At 52.2% G+C, this 19,685-nt stretch overlaps 2 protein-coding genes across 2 annotated transcripts in view; both read right to left on the bottom strand.

Annotated features, from left to right (window-relative positions):
* Positions 1-26: 26 nt before the first annotated feature.
* LOC129554426 (NLR family member X1-like) lies at positions 27-16,169 on the bottom strand. Its single transcript, XM_088842998.1, is given in 11 exon segments — positions 27-1,101; positions 1,429-1,680; positions 2,455-2,541; positions 2,782-3,275; positions 3,277-3,378; positions 10,427-11,242; positions 11,622-12,241; positions 12,779-12,867; positions 13,273-13,342; positions 13,894-14,013; positions 15,825-16,169. Coding segments are annotated over 10 exon segments (2,922 nt in total). The 5' UTR covers positions 13,964-14,013; positions 15,825-16,169; the 3' UTR covers positions 27-779.
* A 261-nt stretch (positions 16,170-16,430) lies between these two features.
* Positions 16,431-19,685, bottom strand: part of LOC129554417 (ATP-binding cassette sub-family G member 4) — a 67,822-nt gene continuing 64,567 nt past the window's right edge. Inside the window, exon 17 of the mRNA XM_088842999.1 lies at positions 16,431-16,546. Within this exon, the coding sequence (XP_088699125.1) occupies positions 16,447-16,546 (100 nt within the window). The 3' untranslated portion in view covers positions 16,431-16,446. The remainder of the gene's footprint in view (positions 16,547-19,685) is intronic.

Here is a 19,685-nt window from a genome sequence, read left to right as displayed (position 1 = left end):
AGCAACAGGCAAAATAGAGGCCACGGTAGTTGGAAGACACAGCTCTTTAATAGCAGCAAGTCCGCGCCCACGCCCCTGGGGGCCACCAGCTTGGGTACCATTGGTGAAAGGGGGGCGACGGCGAGGAGACAGCACCAGGGAGAGAGGAAAGTGACTGCTGGCATCCTGGGTGTCCCCAGGAAACAGAAAGGCAGGGCGCGGAAACCCTCCAACACATCTGGACAGCAATACCCGTAGCAAGTCCAACGTGAGAAGAGTGCCCCCTGGTGGCACAGTCAGAGGCACTTGGTGGTGCTGCTACAGGACAGGTGTATTTCCTGAATAGCTCAGCGGTAAAGAATCTGCCTGCAATGCAGGAGACACGGGAGACATGGTTCCAATCCCTGGGTTGGGAAGATCCCCTGGAGGAGGGCATGGCAACCCACTCCAGTATTCTTGCCTGGAGAATCCCGTGGACAGAGGAGCCTGGTGGGCTACAGCCCAAAGGGTCAGACACAACTGAAGCGACCAAGCATGCAGGTACACACGCTAAGGGACAATGTGACCACCAAATGCCACATCTTTCAGTCCTTCTAGCTGAAGGGAGGTGAGGCATGTTCCAGGATCCTGGAAACTCCAGACGTGGGACACTGGTTGGACATGCCCTAGAGAGAACTGGCACTCCTGTGTGCACATTCCATCCATCCCCTGAAGGGATCTTTCTAGAAGTAGTAGTGGAAGCTACGGGGTCACAGACAAAAGGGACTTGGGGCCAGGGGACATACACTGCTGCCACGGTCTCAGCTTCCAGGGCCGCCCAGCTGCTCCAGGAGGGCCCTGACCTCGCCCTCCACCCGCAGCAGCTGGGCCTTACGCCAGGGATTAAGAGTGGCTCCCCGGTTGTCTTCCAGATCCCTCAGCAGCAGCTCCAGGTGGCGCCGGACCCGGCCCCGATCCCAGCTGTTGAGGTTCCGCTGGACTTCACCCAGGATCACCGACCAGTACTCGGACACTGCTGTCCCCTCCGTCAGCGACACCACGACCCGGGCCCCGCCCTCTGCAGCGCTCCCCACGTCCCGCAGGGCCCGGCGGCACTCTGAGCTCAGCTCGTTGAAGTAGAGACTGGCGGAAGAGAGCAGAGTAGACGCCATTCCGCGGGGCTCCGAAAAGGCAGGCGGAGGGCGGACGGTCGGAAAGCCAGGGGGCGCGTAACTCATCCCCTAGCTGTGGAATGCAATGGGGAAAGGGTCTGCAATATGCCAGAGACGGAGGGCGGTGCCCAGCGGGAGGCAGGGATGGCACTAGAATTCAGTGGGACCAGAGTCGAGAGGAACCAGGCCACTAGGACCCTAAGAGAAATGGTGGTGGAGAATCAGGGCAGGGGAAGGGCCCATCACGGATGGGGGGTGGGGCGATGGGACGGGGTGAGGGCGGGGCAGGAAAACTCACCGCAGCAGCTCCAAGGAAGGGTGCTTCCAGGCAGCCTCGGCTAAGGCCAGGGCCGCCGTGTCACCAGCGCCGTTGTAGGCCACGTTCAGCTCCTGGAGCTGCTGGTTTCGGTCCAGCTGGGCAGCCAGCAGCTCCAGGCCCTCATCCCCAAGGCCCGTGTGCAGTAGAGACAGGTGTTTCAGGGAGGTATTTCCCGCCAGCCCCTCCAGCAGCAGGGCCACACCCGCCACCGTCAGCGGGTTGTTGGACAGCCTAGGGCCACAAGCAGTCCAAGGTTAAGAGAGCTCCTAGCAGATGCCCTGTGCTGAGCACTGGGACTTGGACCTAAAGGGTGCATCGCCTGGGGCAGAGACCAGCCTGGATGCAGAGAAGTGCAGGCCAGGAAATGAGAAATAGGGGTGAGCTCACTGCAGAGGTGGAAGACTGAGATGGAAGCTGGCTTCTCCCTCCCCTCCTCCTGCCTTCCAGTCTGCCTGTGACACCCCCCTTCCCTCTCCCCTTCCTCCTCCCTTCTTCCTCCTTTTTTCACTTTCTTCCAATCCCTGCTTTGCCCTCTGCTCCCAATTGCCCCTCCTTCTTCCCACCCCATTCATCTCCCCTTACTCCAACCCAAAATCAGGAACCCAGGTGTCTGGGTTGCAAGTCAACCAGTCAACACTTTGGGAGCATCTATTGAGTGCCCAGCATCAGGGTCATCCTCGTGAGGCGACAGGGAACATCCTGGGAGGGAATCGGTGGTTCTGTTACCAGGCAACTGGCCCGGGTGTTGTTCCACTGGCCCCTCCCAGGCTGATTTTAGCCATGTGAGAGGCTTACTTAATACCTACGGCCCATGTTACTTTCCCCCTGCCTGGTTGCTTGTACTAGACAGGGAGGATGGGGGAGAGGGGTGTGGCGGGAGTAAGGAGTGTGGGTCAGGGTCTACCCTCCTGCCTTGTTTATTATACCAGGCATGTTGAGAAGCGGAGAGCCCACCCTTGACCATAGCTGGCCAGTGAGATGGAGCCCCCTGCACAGGGCACTCACCGCAGGGTGGTCACTTGGCACTGGTCATGCAGCAGCAGGTCACGGAGGTCTCTGCAGGCCTCGGGGCCTAGGCTGTTGAGTTGCAACCTAGAGCAGAAGGTGGCCAGAGGGGAGGAGAGAAACCAAGGAAGGAGTTCGTCCTGGAGCCCGCCCACCCACCAGGACCCTCCCTCATCATGCATCTCTTGTAGTCCACAGCTGCGTCCCCTTCCGTGGCTCTTGTCACCTCCACCCACACCAGACTCACCCCACCCCCTGGTCCTTCCTCGCTCCCTTTGGTCTCCCGAGCACCTTTTCCTCTGCCCATGCAGGAGGGCAGGGCCTCACCCCAGCTTCCGGGCACGCAGGAAGACAGGCATGAGTGTGCGCAATCCAGCAGGATCCAGCTGGCAGGAGGCCAAGTTCACCTCGTCCAGGGCATGCCTTCCACTGCCCAGGACAGCTGCCACCACCGTGCACTTGAGGGGCGTCATGCGCACGCCTGCCAGGTTGAGCTGGCGCAGAGAGCCAAGCACCTCGGCAGAGAAGCGCTGATTCTGGAACTCATAGTGGAAGAAGAGGTGGTCCAGGAGCTCCGAGGGGGGCAGCATCTGCCGACTCAGTTTTCCCAGCTTCTTCTTGATGGCCTGGGCATTCTCCAGGGCATCCAGGGTCTTGATGGGGCAGCCGAGCTGAGCCAACACTGCCCGGTTGTGGGCAGACAGAAGCCCACCCATGAACATGGGGAAAAGCTCAAAGACTTCATCGTCTGGAGGTTCGTCCGGGTTGCGCCGGGGACCTTCGACGCCCAGGATGCTGGCGCCCATCTGGTCCAGGACATCCATCATTATAGTAGTCCTCCTCGCAGAACATCTCCAGCACCATGGCCTGGGCCACTGCCTCACGGCTCTTACCCACCACGCGCCCAAACACTCATGGAACCACCTGGAACGAAGCAGCGTGGAGGAATGGGGGGCGGGTGCAGCCTCCTGCTTGCCTTTCAGCCTTCCTGCCTAAGCCTCACAGGCTCCTTAAACTGGAGTGTGATTTGTCTGATCACACTATCCCCCTCCTGCAGCACCTTCCGTGGCTCCCTGCTGCCCATGTGAAATAGAAAACTGCATAATTTGGCCCCAGCTGGACCTTTCCAGAGTAATCTCTCAGCACTTGTCTCACATACTCCAGACACAAGGAAATTCTTTTTCCTTAACACCCCTTCTGTCTTCAAGTCCAGGGTTGGTGGAAAAGAATTAGCATATATTATGCATTTAAACATCTATTTCTGCTTCATTGACTATGCCAAAGCCTTTGACTGTGTGGATCACAATAAACTGTGGAACATTCTGAAAGAGATGGGAATCCCAGACCACCTGACCTGCCTCTTGAGAAACCTGTATGCAGGTCAGGAAGCAACAGTCAGAACTGTACATTGAACAACAGACTGGTTCCAAATAGGAAAAGGAGTGCGTCAAGGCTGTATATTGTCACCTTGCTTATTTAACTTATATGCAGAATACATCATGAGGAACGCTGGGCTGGAAGAAGCACAAGCTGGAATCAAGATTGCTGGGAGAAATATCAATAATCTCAGATATGCAGATGACACTACCTTTATGGCAGAAAGTGAAGAGGAACTCAAAAGCCTCTTGATGAAAGTAAAAGAGGAGAGTGAAAAGGTTGGCTTGAAGTTCAACATTCAGAAAACAAAGATCATGGCATCTGGTCCCATCACTTCATGGGAAATAGATGGAAAAACAGTGGAAATAGTGTCAGACTTTATTTTTGGGGGCTCCAAAATCACTGCATTTGCTGACTGCAGCCAGGAAATTAAAAGACGCTTACTCCTTGGAAGGAAAGTTATGATCAACCTTGATAATATATTAAAAAGCAGAGACATTACTTTGCCAACAAAGGTCCGTCTAGTCAAGGCTATGGGTTTTCCAGTGGTCATGTATGGATGTGAGAGTTGGACTGTAAAGAAAGCTGATCACCGAAGAATTGATGCTTTTGAACTGTGGTGTTGGAGAAGACTCTTGAGAGTCCCTTATACTGCAAGGAGATCCAACCAGTCCATTCTAAGGGTGATCGATCCTGGGTGTTCATTGGAAGGACTGATGCTAAAGCTGAAACTGCAATACTTTGGCCACCTCATGCGACGAGCTGACTCACTGGAAAAGACTCTGATGCTGGGAAGGGTTGGGGGCGGGAGGAGAAGGGGACGACGGAGAATGAGATGGCTGGATGGCATCACCGACTCTGTGGACATGAGTTTGAGTGAACTCCGGGAGCTGGTGATGGACAGGGAGGCCTGGCGTGCTGTGATTCATGGGGTCGCGGAGAGTCGGACACAACTGAGCGACTGAACTGAACTGAACGCATTTAGCCTGAAGAAATGCGCATATACTATTCATCGAGCTTGGTCCCAGGCTAGGTGGCATAAATGCATCACCATCTTCAACATCATCACTGTCATCACAGCAGCGATGACCGAAGTCACTCCTACCACTTCAGACCCTTCATGACTTGGCCTGATGACATAAAATTCATATTTTAAGGTAACACAAGAAAAATTTAAACATAAAATTTTTCTCTGCCCATTTGGGCCTCCTCCCTTCCTTCTGGTATGCACTGTGCATCTCCATTCTACATTTAACTAGACTTCCCCGACGGCAAAAATACCTGCCACAAAAATCAGTCTCTTCTTCTGGCATCAGTTATGTGACTCCTTTGAAGATAACATTCCTTTTTCAATCTTCTAAGGGGTCACGATGATCTAACCCTCACCTTGAATATGCAAACATCTTAGGTGAACTTTCTGTAAAATGCCAATGTATCATTTTCCTTAAAGATAGCGATTGATGCAAGATTTCTCAGATGACCTGGGGCAATACTGGGCTTCACCTCATGGAAGATCTTAGCTTCAATACTTACACTTACTTATGATCTTAGCAGTGCTATTAGGTCTATTACTTGTATTTGCCTATTTTATAAGAGTGTTGTTCCCTGGATTACCATGTGACTGAGCTTCAGATAAAAATGATTAGGCAACTTGAAAGTGAAAGTTAATCATATGGTCACATCTGACTCTTTGCAATCCCATGGACTGCAGCCTGCCCGGCTCCTCTGTCCATGGAATTCTCCAGGCAAGAGTGCTGGAATGGGTTGCTCTTTCCTGCTTCAGGGGATCTTCCCTACCCAGCCAAGTCTCCTGCATTGCAGGCAGATTCTTTACCAACTGAGCCACTAGGGAAGGCCAAGCAACTTGAAATACTGATCAAATACATAGTTCTATAAGATGAATGGCTGTAAGATGTAACTCTAGATATGGGAAGAAGCAACAAGAGGGAATCATTTTCTGGATCATAACAGACTAGTAAGACAGGCAGGTCAGAGGATTTTGGCTACTGTTAGTAAGGCCGAGTCCAGTAACACACACTGAGTGACCCATCAGTGAAATCCGTGCCTGACCTGGGAATGAGCAGTCCTAGTTCCCTGGAACAAATTGGTCACAAACTGCCTCCCAAACCTTGATCAAAATTAAGACTGAAAGGGGAGGGATTGTAAAATAAAGAATGTTGCCCACCACCCACTTAAAATCAAGTCATTAGACACTGCAGTTGCTGGCCTACAATAACCTTGAAAGGACTTCAGGGCAAAGATCAGGATGAGGTAATTTGTGCACTGGTTAAACTGACAGTGAAAGTGAAAGAGGAGAGTGAAAATGCTGACTTAAAACTCAGCATTCAAAAAACGAAGATCATGGCATGCAGTCCCATCACTTCATGGCAAATAGATGGGGAAACAGTGGAAACAGTGACAGACTTTATTTTCTTGGGGTCCAAAATCACTGCAGATGGTGACTGCAGCCATGAAATCTAAATTCACTTGCTCCTTGGAAGAAAAGCTATGACCAACTTAGACAGCATATTAAAAAGCAGAGACATTACTTTGCTGACAAAGGTCTGTCTAGTCAAAGCTATGGTTTTTCCAGTAGTCATGTATGGATGTGAGAGTTGGACTATAAAGAAAGCTGAGCATGGAAGAATTGATGCTTTTGAACTGTGGTGTTGGAGAAGACTCTTGAGAGACCCTTGGACTGCAAGGAGATCAAACGAGTCCATTCTAGAGGAGATCAGTCCTGAATATTCATTGGAAGGACTGATGCTGATGCTGAACCTCCAATACTTTGGCCACCTGATGCGAAGAACTGACTCATTGGAAAAGACCCCGATGCTGGGTAACATTGAAGGCAGGAGGAGAAGGGGATGACAGAGGATGAGATGGTTGGATGGCATCACTGACTCTATGGACATGAGTTTGAGCAAGCTCCAGGAGTTGGTGATGGACAGGGAAGCCTGGTGTACTACAGTCCATGGGGTCACAAAGAGTCAGACATGACTGAGTGACTGAACTGGACTGAAACTGACAGAACTGGTCCTTAGATATTTTCAGGAGAAATTTTTATGAACCTGGATTCTTGCATCTTTCCATACTTAGGAAAGCACTAAAACCATTAACTAAGATGTCTGTTCCTCATGACTAGATGGAGTTTCCCTGGTGGCTCAGTGGTAAAGAACCCATCTGCCAAGCAGGAGATGTGGGTTCAATCCCTGGGTCAGAAAGATCCCCTGGAGAAGGAAATGGCAACCCCCTCCACTATTCTTGTCTGGAGAATACCATGGACAGAGAAGCCTGGTGGGCTACAGTCCATGCGGTCACAAGACTGAGGCAACTAAACACACACAGACACACACACACACTCCCTTCAACAAAATAGTATATGTACTGGTCTCCCTCTTTACCTCTGAAATAGTTCTTAGAACTCTCTGAGAGACCATCTCCCAGGTTATAATCCTCAGATTGTCTTGAATTAAGATTTCCATTTCTTTCTAAGGTATGTTACGGATCGATTGACCGAAACGGCTCATCTTGACCAGAGCGATGACGACCACTTGCATGAGTCATCTGACAGTAGGATGTCCCAAAGAGGAACGTGATGCTGCTGCCAAAACCTAACCTGGAATATCTGGGAGGGGCCAACAGGAGGGAGGAGATGCCAGCCCCATAATATTGTCCTACTAACCTCCCAGAGTCCTTCACACCGGAATCCATCTTGGCTAAGAGATGCACACGCCACTTGGAAGGACCCTGAGTCAGACTAAATATGGGCCAAGCAAGATGACTGACCAGAGACAACCCAGAAATTAACCTCGTCGCCCTGACACCTGAGGCTGAGTCACAGTGCAGAGCAGCTCGGCTTCTCCCCGCCCCCTTTCCCACTGCTCTCTGCCTGGACGCCCTTCCCAGTAAAGCCTCTTGCTTTGTCAGTATGTGGTCTCCTCAGACAGTTCGTTTCCAAGAGTGAGACAAGAGCCCACCCGCAGGCCCTGGAAAGGGTCCTCCCCGCTGCAAAGGATGGACGACTGGTTAATTTCCCACTGACAGGCCCCTGCCAACCGCAGCGCCTTCACCGCGGCTCTCACTCTGCTCTTGTGCTAGCTCTGTCTTCTGTCTCTTTTGGACAGTGCTCCTCCTTCAGAGCTGTATCCTCTTCCTGGCGTGTTTTTCCCCCAGTGCGTCTCCTGGTTAATCCTCCAGGGATCACATTAAATGCCCTTCCTACAGAGCAGCTTTCCTTATCCCCTAAATCAGGTCCCCACCTTACACACTTCCACAGCACTTGGAACCTGGCTTTCCAGGCACTTCCCAGGATTTTTAATCATACGGTTATGCTGACAGGTTTGTGTTGAGACTGCACGATCAGAAAAGACAAAAGCCTGGGGTTCTGTTAGTTTTTTCCTCCGAATCTAACACACTGTCTAGCACACAGCAGGCACTCAAATATCTGTCGAAAAAAATGAATGTTTGGGAGGTTGGTGACATCAGCTCCCATGTTTGCAATGGTTCTGAGAAGAAAGGACCTCTGGTGAGAGCCGCGAGGTTATTTTGTGGCACCTCCTCTACTGGCGTGCTGCAGTCCATGCGGTCACAGAGAGTCAGACACTTCTGAGCAACTGAACAATAACCTCTAATGCCTGCCTTTTTTTTTTTCCACTTGTTACAGGCAAGGTTCTCACCATGGAGGGTAGAGTGTCCCTCCCCCAACAATCATCTGGAGACAAGATACGAAAACAGTCACCCTGGGAAGCTGAATCAATAGGCTCAAATAGACACAGATGGGACCCAACCTCTGCTAGGCAACCCTCCCTCCAAGAGGGGCTGGGGGTGTGGTGCCCCCTCAAGTAACTGAGCGGCTTGCTGAATCCCGTCAGGAGACCACAACCTCACTGCAATCCAGATGAACCAAGTACATCCTCAAAGGGGTGGAGCAGCCTCAGCAATGGCCATTACCTGCCTGCCTGGGTTGATGCCGTGAAAAGGGATGGGCTGCCTGAGCCTTTTATGTTTAACAAAAAAAAAAATTTAAGCTTTTTATTTATTTTTATTATGCTGCACTGGGTTTTACTCTCAGCATGTAAAACCTTAGTTGCATCATGTAGAATCTAGTTCCCTGACTAAGGATCAAACCTGGACCCCCTGAATTGGGAGGTGGAGTCTTAGTCACTGGACCACCAGGGAAGTCCCTAACAAACAATTAAATAGCACTTAGTATGTGCCAGGATCTGCAGATGAAGACATATAATCCTTATATTGGGCCAATGATACAGATTCTTTATTTTTCCAGTTTGGAGTAGGAAATGGCAACCCACTCCATTATTCTTGACTGAAAAATTCTATGGACAGGGAAGCCTGGGCGGGCTACAGTCCGTGGTGTTGTAAAGAGTTGGACGTGACTGAGTGAACACACACATTATTCCCATTTAACAGATAATGACCTTGAGACACAGACAGATTAAGTAACTTGTACAAAGTAGCTTGTACAAAGCTAGTTAGTGGCAGAGCCTGGATTTGAACCCAGGTTGCTTGCCTGGAGAATCCCAGGGACGGGGGAGCCTGGTGGGCTGCCGTCTATGGGGTCGCATAGAGTCGGACACAACTGAAGTGACTCAGCAGCAGCAGCAGCAGCTGTGTTACAGAATCCTTATTCTTAACCCTGACGCTTTGCTGCCTATAGAAAGGAAAACTTGTTAAAATTTTGTCCGCTTACCAAGGCCCTGCTTCCTCAAGATAGGTAATTACAGAGGACCGGGGTTACCAGCAAAGCACCACAGCTTCACAGAAATATCCATAGTACATCAGTAAAGTTTAGCAGAAAAAGCACAGGATTCGGAACTGTAAAACCTGCACTCAGATCCCAGTTATTCTACTTACTGAGTGGCCTTGGTCAAGTTACTTAGCCTCGGTGAGCCCCAGTTTCCTCATCTATAAAAGCGATTATGACAGTGTTTCATCTACAACGCATCCGGCAGACATCAGCTGAAAGTGGATCCTTCTTCCCATCAAAAACTTAGTGCATCTGCACTGCTCACAGCACAGTCCTCAGGCCTGTAATTTGGTTTGTGGAGCGGACCTGCACCCCGGACAGATTGTCCTAAATCAATTACCAATGCCATTTATCCTCCTGGTATAAATGAATAAAACGGCATCTGCTTTATAAACCTGTCTCTGGTGATTAAGTTAGGATGAGACATCACTCCCGAGTCTAATCACCTCTGAGGAATAGATACAGTTGGGTTTCTGGACCTGCAAAGCACAGGATGGACCCTGGACTGTAGTGACCTCAGCCGCCCAGCAATAAAGACTAGAAGGAGAGAGACTGAGCAACCCCCAAAAACCTACCATCAGAGTTATAGGATTGTTATTAATAAAGTCCCTGCACCCTCAGATTCCCCTCCAAGCATTCCCCAGCCTATGGCTTCTCTCTCCCTCTTCCTGATACCCCAATCCCATTAAAAGCCAGACTGCCCAGATCTGAAACAAAGCCAAGAAGGAGATTCACAGCTATGCAGGGAAAACAGGTTCCTTCTGGGAGAGGAGCAGGGGGTGAACAGGGAGGATGGGGGCTGGCAGCCGGGGGTCCTGGGGCTGTTACCTTGAGCAGGTTGAAGAGCAGCGGCAGGGCCCGCAAGGGCAGCAGCTTGGCCATGATGCCCAGGACCAGGCTGACATCCTCCCCAACACGGCCCACGAGCTCGGCCACTTCCTTGCCCACCCGCTGCAGAGTCGTCTTCCGCAAACCCAGCACGATGTAGAGGGCAGCCAGGTATTCCTGCATGGCGGGCACAGTGAACACGAAAGTACCCGCGTGTCCTGGCTCCACGCACGGGGCCAGAAAAAACCGCAGGGCATCTCGGCGGAAGACGTGCAGCAGCTGAAACTCCTCTTCTGTCTGGACGCCAGCTTCCAGGCACCCACGCACGTCCTCTTCGGAGAAGTAGGTCTTGCGTGAGGACACGCCCTCATAGGCCAGCTTGCCCATGGTTCGGGCCGCATAGGCCATCAGGGACAACTTGGAGGGGTCAGTGCTGTCCAGCATCTCCCCACTGAAGTTAAGACGCAAGAAGCTGGTGTAGATGCTCGTGAGGGTCTGGCCGGCCGGCGTGGGGGCATGCAGGAAGTGCAGGGTGGCACAGACGAGCCAGCAGTAGGAGGGCAGGAAGCAGGCAGCGGCGATCTGATGGTGCCCCTCCAGGTTCCGGGTCAGCATCTGCACCAGGTGGTCACGCTGAGCCGGCGTGACCGACACCGCCCCAGCTCCGGGCCCACAATCTGGCTGGTTGAGGCGGAGCTGGAAGTAGAGCTTCTGGAGGTTGGTGTCAGAGAAGCCACAGATCACCCCATAGCGGCCCACATACTTGCTGGGGATGCGGCCAATGGCAGAGGGCCGGGTGGTCACCAGAATGCTGGCCTGGGAAGGGCATGGTGGAGGGTTAAGGAAGAGCCTGGTGTCCTCACTGCCTCACTTGCCAGGGAGGAGAGTCCAAGGGTGAAGATGATGACGACCTCAGTAATAATAACTCAGACTTACTGTGGACCCACTGTGATCCAGGGCACCGTGCTAATCACTTCATATGCAGCATCTCATTTGATCAATGCAACTCAAGGAGAGAAGGAAGTGGAAGCCTGGAGAAGCTACTGACCAGCTCAGTCCCACAGCTCAGAAGCGGAGCGGCGGGATTTGAACTAACCCAGAGCCTACACTCCTATGTATTAAATATGTGGACCCAGAACGCAAAAATCCTTAGGGGGCAAGTTAGGGGCAGCAAATCAGGGCAGGGCACACTCACCTCAGGCAACATGTATTTGCGCAGCAGGTTGACAATGATGGCAGCTGGCGCCTCTGGCTTCTCAGGGTCACTGCAAAGCCCTGTGCTGGCCAATGAGAAATTGAGGTTGAGATGCTCCAAGCCGTGGAGCACGAAGAGCAGGCGGGAGCCGGCAGCGGCCATCAGAGGCAGAATCTCCTTCAGGGGAATATAGCGCTGGGCTACAAGTTGGTACAAGGAGGTGGGAGCATGGCCCAGGGATGACAGGTCCTCACAGGAGAAGGGGATGAGCAGCTCAAAGGCTGGCAGCCGCCCATAACACCAGTCCAAGACCATCTTGCGCACCAGCGTGCTCTTGCCTGTGCCCACGGTCCCGTAAAGCACCACCGTCTGCACCCGGCGCCCACAGGCATCTGGGTCAAAGAGCTGAGACAGGGCCAGTGGGGGGAGCCCAGCAGAGGGTGGCTGACGCTCCAGGGCCAGTTCAGCCAGTGGGCGCAGCAGCTCATCAGGGGTGCTCTCACGGATCACAGGGTCTACATGGACTGTGTCTAGTGCAAAGGTTGGGCCGAACTGGCGCTCCTCCCTGGGCAGCCGACTGAACCACTCGGCCAGGTTGTGGCGGTGCCGCTGGATAGCTTCTGAATGGGACGGCAAAAGGGGAGAGGGGCGTCAGGGGGAGGGGCGGGGAAACGCAAGAGCTTAGGGAGATGGTAGGGTCAAGCTGCCGAGTCAAGACACGACATCGGGAGATGCTGGGGTCCAAAATGGTGCTGGACACACAGGACTCCCTCAGAATGTCCAGGAAGTTCAGACCCCTGTGACAGGAAGTGGGGAGCCATGGGATGAGTGATGGTGAGTCTGGGCTGACTGGTTGCACGATTATCTGTGCATGATCTTCCCTGACAGCTAGAGGCAGTGTGCTGAGGGGAGGGATGTCATATCCCTCCCTGTGCTTTGTACACCGTAAGTGTGCACGGCACGTGTGTCGCAGGAAGGGCTACACAGATAGATGGATGATAAGGCCAGGGGGAGTGGGTCCATGGATGGCCGATGGTAACGGGTGCTCTATACCACCTTCCTGCTTGCTTCTCTGCCCACCCTCCCCGACCCCATCGCATCCCCTGGGATTCCAGCAGCCCCTCTCCTCAGGCTGACTGAGGAGCCAGTCCCTTTACCAGATGCAGCAATGCCCCGGAACAACTGTCCGTGCCTCCCAGATGAAGGACCATTGCCCACTGAGCTTCCATTGTGACGTATAAAGGCCCTGTGAGCAAAGAGAGAGGGTGAGCTGGGGCTTGGCTGTTGGGCTCAGGCTCCACAGAGGCTCAGTGTCCAGTCCTGCCTCAGCTGATAGACTGCTGGCTTCCTGAGATCCAGCCCTGACCCTGGACATCCAAGTCCAGAGCCTCGTCTGACTCTCTCACACCCTTCCCAGGGCCTGAGGTCTCGCCCCTAGCCCTCCACCCCCCACTGCTCCCTGCCTGCCTGGAACGCAGGCTGGCCTCTGCCGGACTCCACCCACTTTGACAAGCCCTTCCTCTGGCTGACCGCTGTGACTTGCACCAATAATGATATAAGCCAACTTCCTCTTTAGGTCTACTAGCTGACTCTCTACCCGCCGGAAGACCAACCTATCCCCAGGGTCTAAAGTATGAAGCCAAGGCCTCACCTCGGTGACCCAAGAGGGCGCTCCCCTTTAAGGGGCCAACTCCAGTGAATCAGGAAGGGGATATGTTCATCTACAGAGAGAAAGAAGAAGGAAGAAATAGCATCAAGAACTCACCCACGTTAGCTCAACAATACACAGACCCCACATCTACATCAAACCCCCTCATCATCTGCCCTCATAGCATCACGAACTGCCCCTTTGCAGCAGTTATTATATTTCATTATGTAATTATTTCATTAACATTCATTCACACACCCATTCTTCCATGAGAGCGGAGATTACATCTGTTTTGTTCATAATTATCTACTTAGAACCAGGCACAGGGTCTGGCACATAGCAGGCACTCAATAAATATGTTGAATGCAAAATGAAATCAGACAAGTGTTCCTGGGCTTATGTAGCTACAGGGACCCTCAAAGATCTTCCAGTTCGACTCCCTTAGTTTAGGATGGGAGAAAGGAGGCTGGGGAAGTGCAGTGACTTGTTCAAGGTCAACAGCTAGTGAATCACAGAGCTGGGACTAGCACACCTGGTGTCTGCATCCCTGCTCTCTTGGGGGTGCCCTCTGGACTCTGAAGATGAAGGGAGAGTTGGAAACAGAAACCCCTGCTTTCTGCTCACCTGCTGGCTGGAGTACTCTTCCCAGACCAGGGCTCCAAGAGGCCCTGGGCAAATGGCAGCCCCACCTCATGGCAGGAGAAAAGATCAGAGCCTGAGGGACTGAGCACACTGCCTTCTATCCTGTTCCCCTGCAGGAAAAATGGTATGAACAGACCCCACACACCCCAACTTTCCCACCCCACCTCCCCGAGCAGCCAAAGGGTGGTCTTCCTCCTCAAGAGAACATTAGCTTCTGTAAGTGTCAGTGTTGACAAAGCCCTGGCCTGGCCTTCAGACCTCCCTCCTCTACATCCCCAACCTGAGTGATCCCACTGTATCTCCTACCACCCACTGCCTCTACCCTACGGCTTCATGATTGCCTTTCTCCTGAGTTCCAGCCTAATGAACTATTTAGTTATCCTTTTAAAAAAATATTTATTTATTTTGGCTGCACCACAAAGCATGTGGGATCTTAGTTCCTTGACTAGGGATGGAAACTGTACCCCCTGCAATGCAAGCGCGGAGTCTTAACCACTGGGCTACCAGGGAAGTCCCCCTCGTTGTCCTTTTCTTCTTTTGCTTGGCTTCCAGCAAACTCATAGGAGTTCTGTGTTCATGTTCAGAAGCTTTTCTGAGCCAACAATTCCCAGTGAACAATCATCCACTCTCCTCTGAAGTTGTTCTGTAGCTATCCGGTCCTTTTAGCTGAGTTTTAATGGTTTGACCATTTTATCTTCTCTGTGACTTTTATCTAACCTGCTTTCCAGGCTGGCATAAATAATAGATAAAGGAATGATGGACTTCCTACTTGGTGTCTCCATATGGACATCCTGCCTGTACTTCAAGATGCATGCTCGAAGAACTGAACTCAGCATCCCTCGTCCCTGTTCAGTTACTTTACCGCACATCTTCCCAATCACATGATTTCTACTTGAAATCTGACCCCTTTGTCTTCAAATTCTTCCCTCCTCCTTCAAACACTGGAAACAGCCCAGCCCTTCCTCCTCCCCCTTCTTTGCCAGCCTGTTCCAGTTGCATCATCCCTCCCACCCCTGTGCTAACTCAGACCCTCCCCAGACTCCCGGGACCCCTCTTCTCTTTACTGGCCTCTGCCTTCAGTGTCATCCCATTCCCATCCCTCATCCCAGCCAGCAATCGCCTTCCTAAAATCCTAGGTTGTATGGAGTCCAAGTACCTGACCCACAAGTGCTATTTTCCTGATAATGCCCCTGACCGGTGCCTTATCCACAGGCTTTCCGAATCGTGCTTCCACTTGACTTTGTTCAGACTCTTCCATCAGCTTGGAATGACCTTTCTCTGCTGCCAGAATCCTACCCAAGCTTTGAAAAACTGCTTAAAGGCCCTCTCTCCTGGGAAGTCTTTCCCGATCCCCGAGCTCCCTTAAATGAAGCACACAGATATTTGGCAGCCGGTCTCCACTGGGATGTGTCTCCTTAAGGGCAGGACACACTTAGGGAGAAGTGGGTGCCCTGGGCCCTCTTGCCAGCAGGGCCAACCAGTGGAGGTGCAGACTGGGTCCCAGACCTAGAGTCCCGGTTGCAGAAGAAGGGTTAAGAGGCGGCCCCGGCAAGCTGGAAAAGCTTGGGGAAACTAGCTCAGTGGGAAAAAATCAGACGCAGGGCCTCTGATTCACGATGGGACTCGCGGTGGGGGCAGGGGTGGCGAGGGTAACTTTTGGAGGATCACCCCTGGTCTCCAGAGCAGTGAGAAAAGAGGGCACCACAGGAAAGGTACCAGGTCTGTGTTCGCACAAATCCAGAGCTCCTCCTCTTAATCGGAGACCCCAGCTTTCTTTGTTCAAGTCGGTTTCAGACCCAAGGGGAGAGCCCGCCACAACGGCCACCATTCAGCGCGCCGCTGCGTCCTACGCAAGCCCGGCCGCCAGCTCCCTGCGGCTCCAGCCCAGCCCGCCCCGCCCCCGCCGCTTAGACCTTTACCCGCCGCGGTCCAGGCCGGGAGCGGTCGCCGCCGGAGTCTCTGGCTTACTCGCAGAGGCCCCGGCGCGGCGCCGCGCAGCCTGCCCGCCCCGCCCGCCCGCGCGGAGCGCTGCCCTTTCTGGCCACACGCCCGGCAGCGGGCACGCGCGGGGACGCGCCTCGGCGCTCCGGGCCTCCGGGTCCGGGGAGGAGGGAGACGGCGAGAGAGGCTGGCGTCCCGGGGAGCAGGCCCGGGGCGGGGACTCCTTCCCCATTCGTCCGGCCACCTCCCCCGCCTTCGGCGCCACACCCCTCCATCCGGGCGGGCCCTGCCGCGGGAACTGTCTTCTGCAGGTCACCGAGCGACAATCTCATGCTTAGTCACCATCTCTCAGGCAGGGCTTGTTGCGACGCCCATTGTACAGATGAAGGCACTGCCGCTCAGAAAGGTGAAATGACTTGCACCGTCGGTTGACCCAACTTGGAAGGGGAAGAGCCAGAACAAGAATCTGGGGCCTGGGCCTTCCTACCTCGGACCCCTGGACCTCCCCACCTCGGACCCCTGGACCTCCCCGAGGCCACTTCACTCCCTCATCCCCAGGACATTCTTCCCTCTGTGCCTCTTCACCGCGTCAGCCTACCTCCTGGCAGAGATCTTGGGATCTTGGGTCTTCCCTCTGTACCTGGCTCTCTTCACTTCTGCCCAGAACCTCTGTGTGTGGCTTCTGGTCACTTGCCTCGAGGAAGACAGAAGAATGGGGCTGAGGGGCTGCTCCCACCTCTAACTGCCCTTCTTGTCTGCCACCCAGTCATAGCCTAGACCTGGGGCTTCCTGGTCCTCAAAACCCCCACTCTCGTCCCTGTGCTTCCATACCTGGCACGCTCAGGACCCATGAAGCTGAGGGAGGCGTCACCCACGACCCACAGCCAGGGCATGTCTCTGCAAGCAAACACAGGTGTGCACTGAACAGAGGCGTGCAATAGGGAACTGGTAGAGAGGCAGCCAGGCGGGGCTGGGAAGGGGGCTTTGTGATCTTGATTTCAGTGAGGCAGCTATAGGGAACTGGTAGAGAGGCAGCCAGGCGGGGCTGGGAAGGGGGCTTTGTGATCTTGATTTCAGCGAGGCAGCAGTGAGCAGTGGCTTGAAGCAAGATCTTAATTCCCTCTCCAGGAACTGAACCTGGGTAGCCTGGATGATAAACAGGAATCCTAGCCACCAGACCAGCAAGGGCTAGAGGCTAGAAAACATTTTTCCCTGGATCTTTGCCCCCAGTGAAAAATACATGTATCACAGTGGCAGAAATTGTAAATGTAGGTACCGAGTATCATTAGAGACATAGCACAACAGGCGGGAGAGCATATAGAGAAATGCTTTGTTTCGAGTTAAGGCAGAAGCCAGGCAGAGATGCACACCCGGAAAGAAGGGGCGTACCCCTTAGAGGGGAGGAGTGCAGTGGAAGAGCAGTGAAGTCATTTGTATAGGTCAGGTCGTCTGGGGCTTTGTCTTCCTTCACTCAATTATCTGGTTTCTTTTTCTACACCTGACCTACCCTGGGACCCTCCCCTGGTTCACAGGCATCCCTCAGTCAAGATTTATCTCGAAGTGAAGGCTTCTGGGAGGCACAGGACTCATTCATTATTGCCTGGAATTATCCCCTGACTTTTGACCCTCAAGGAGCCTTTCTGCACATGTGTCCTGTCTCCTTTGTCCCAAAAAGGGGGAGTGGAGATCCCTTAATCCTTTCCTCGAGCAGAGTTTTGCACCTCTTTGTCCTTGCCATGACTATTACCTTGATTATTTCCATGACTATTACCTAAAGGTGGTCACAAGAGATAACCACTGGCTATTTACCCTGCTTCTGTTGTTCCATTTTGGAGCGCAAACAGGAGGCTGATTATAAATTCCTCAACTGGAGCCTACCTATCTCTTATATCAGGAATTGCAAACAGTTGTTAGCTATCCAGGCTGAAGCCTGCTTCTTCCAGCCCCGTGAAATGCAAACAGGAGGCCAGTTGTCAATGTCTAGCCTGGAGCCCATCTGTCTCCTGACTCAATCTCTACCCTCCATCTAGGCTGAGGATTCACTTGTCCATGTAAACATCTGTTCTTTCACCAAACACGTGGTGTTGGGCTAAGACCGAACAACAAGAAGAACAAGGACCAGACCAGAGCAGCTCCCCTCTAGGGGACCCAAAGGATAGTTCTTCAGAGGCAGAAGAAGCCTTAGGAAAGTCTGGGAGAGGAAGTTACTAACTGACTATGACCCGGAAGTGACATTTGAACTGGATCTTAAATAAGATGGTACTCAGCCCAAAAAAACAATGAAATAATGATGTTTGCAGCAACATGGATGGACCTAGAGATGATCATACTAGGTGAAGTAAGTCAGACAGAGAAAGGCAAATATATGATATCACTTATATGCAGAATCTAAAAAAAAATACAAGGGGGAGGTTCAAGAGGGAGGGGACATATATATATATCTATGGCTGATGCATGCTGATGTATGGCAGACACCAACACAATATTGTAAGGCAACTATCCTCCAATTAAAAATAAATTAATTTAAAAAATGAACTTATTTATAAAACAGAAATAAACTAACAGATATAAAAAGCAAACTTATGGTTACCAAAGGGGAAAGGGAAGGGAGGGATACATTTGGAGTTTGGTATTAACAGATACACATTACTACATATAAAACAGATAAGCAGGGACTTCCCTGCAGGTCCAGTGGCTAAGACTCCATGCTCCCACTGCAGGGGGCCCGGGTTCAATCCCTGGTCAGAGAACTAGATCCAACATGCCACAACTAAAAGGTGTCACGTGCTTCAACAAAGATGGAAGATCCCACTTGCCACAACTAAGACCCAGCACCAGTCAAATAAATAAATACTTTGTTTAAATAAAAAGTAAAAACAAAGTAGATAAACAGCAAATAGCACAGGGAATTATATTCAATATCTTGTAATAACCTATAATGGAAAAGAACCTGAAAAAGAATATATATATTAATTATATATATAACTGAATCACATTGCTATACACCTGAGACACTGTAAATCAATAATACGTCAGTTAAATTTTTTCTTAAAAAACCAAGGAATGAAAAGGCATTCCAGACACCAGGAAGACAACACATTTGATTTCAACAGAGTTTTGAACAGGGAGTGGGAGGGGTAAGGGATGAGGGGAGAGGAGGCAGAGCGACCCTGGGAACATGGCTTTAGGGTCTGGGGGGCTCCTCTAGCTTCACTCCACTTCCCTAGCCACGTGAGGCAGACAGGCCTCTGGGGGTACAGAACAAACCATTTCCCTCCCCCGCCCCCTCAGCGGGTATGGCAACCACGTAAGCTTTATTAATGACTTATAATTTGACTGGCCTCTTGCAGACAGAAGCACTGTGAGTCATGCTGCGGGCACATGCTCTGTCGTCTGACCTCAGGATGGGGCAGCAGGTGCCACAGAGCCACAGCACGGAGAAGTGCCTTGGTCCTCTCTGTCCTCCTGTACCTTGCACAGACCCTAACCAGAAGGCGGCACCGTGTTGAAGGAAACGATCTCTGGGCCCAGGAAGGCTGGCATTCAGGGAGAGTGGGTCCATTTCAAAACCTGTTTGAAAGCCGCCCTGCACCTCCGCAGGTTACTGGGACTGGGAGTAGAAATTGAGAAGGCTCTCGGTGGCAAGAGCATAGCAACTTGAGGGCTTGCTCAAAGCACTTCTCCATGCCTTGGTTTCCTTCTCTGTAAACGGAGGAAATGATCATACTCCTCCTCTCAGCCTCAGGGGGTTGCTGCAAGAAACAAAAGTACTTTCTTCGGAATTAGGTGAGCCACTCTACGAATGGTCTCTGCGCCTGAATGGCTCTTGCTGG

This window comes from Moschus berezovskii, chromosome 14 (genome assembly GCF_049115385.1).
Source record: "Moschus berezovskii isolate FMDL1 chromosome 14, NW_MosBer_1.0, whole genome shotgun sequence".
NCBI lineage: Eukaryota > Metazoa > Chordata > Mammalia > Artiodactyla > Moschidae > Moschus > Moschus berezovskii.
Note: the sequence above shows the minus strand (reverse complement) of the source record. Positions and strands in the feature narration are given on the sequence as shown.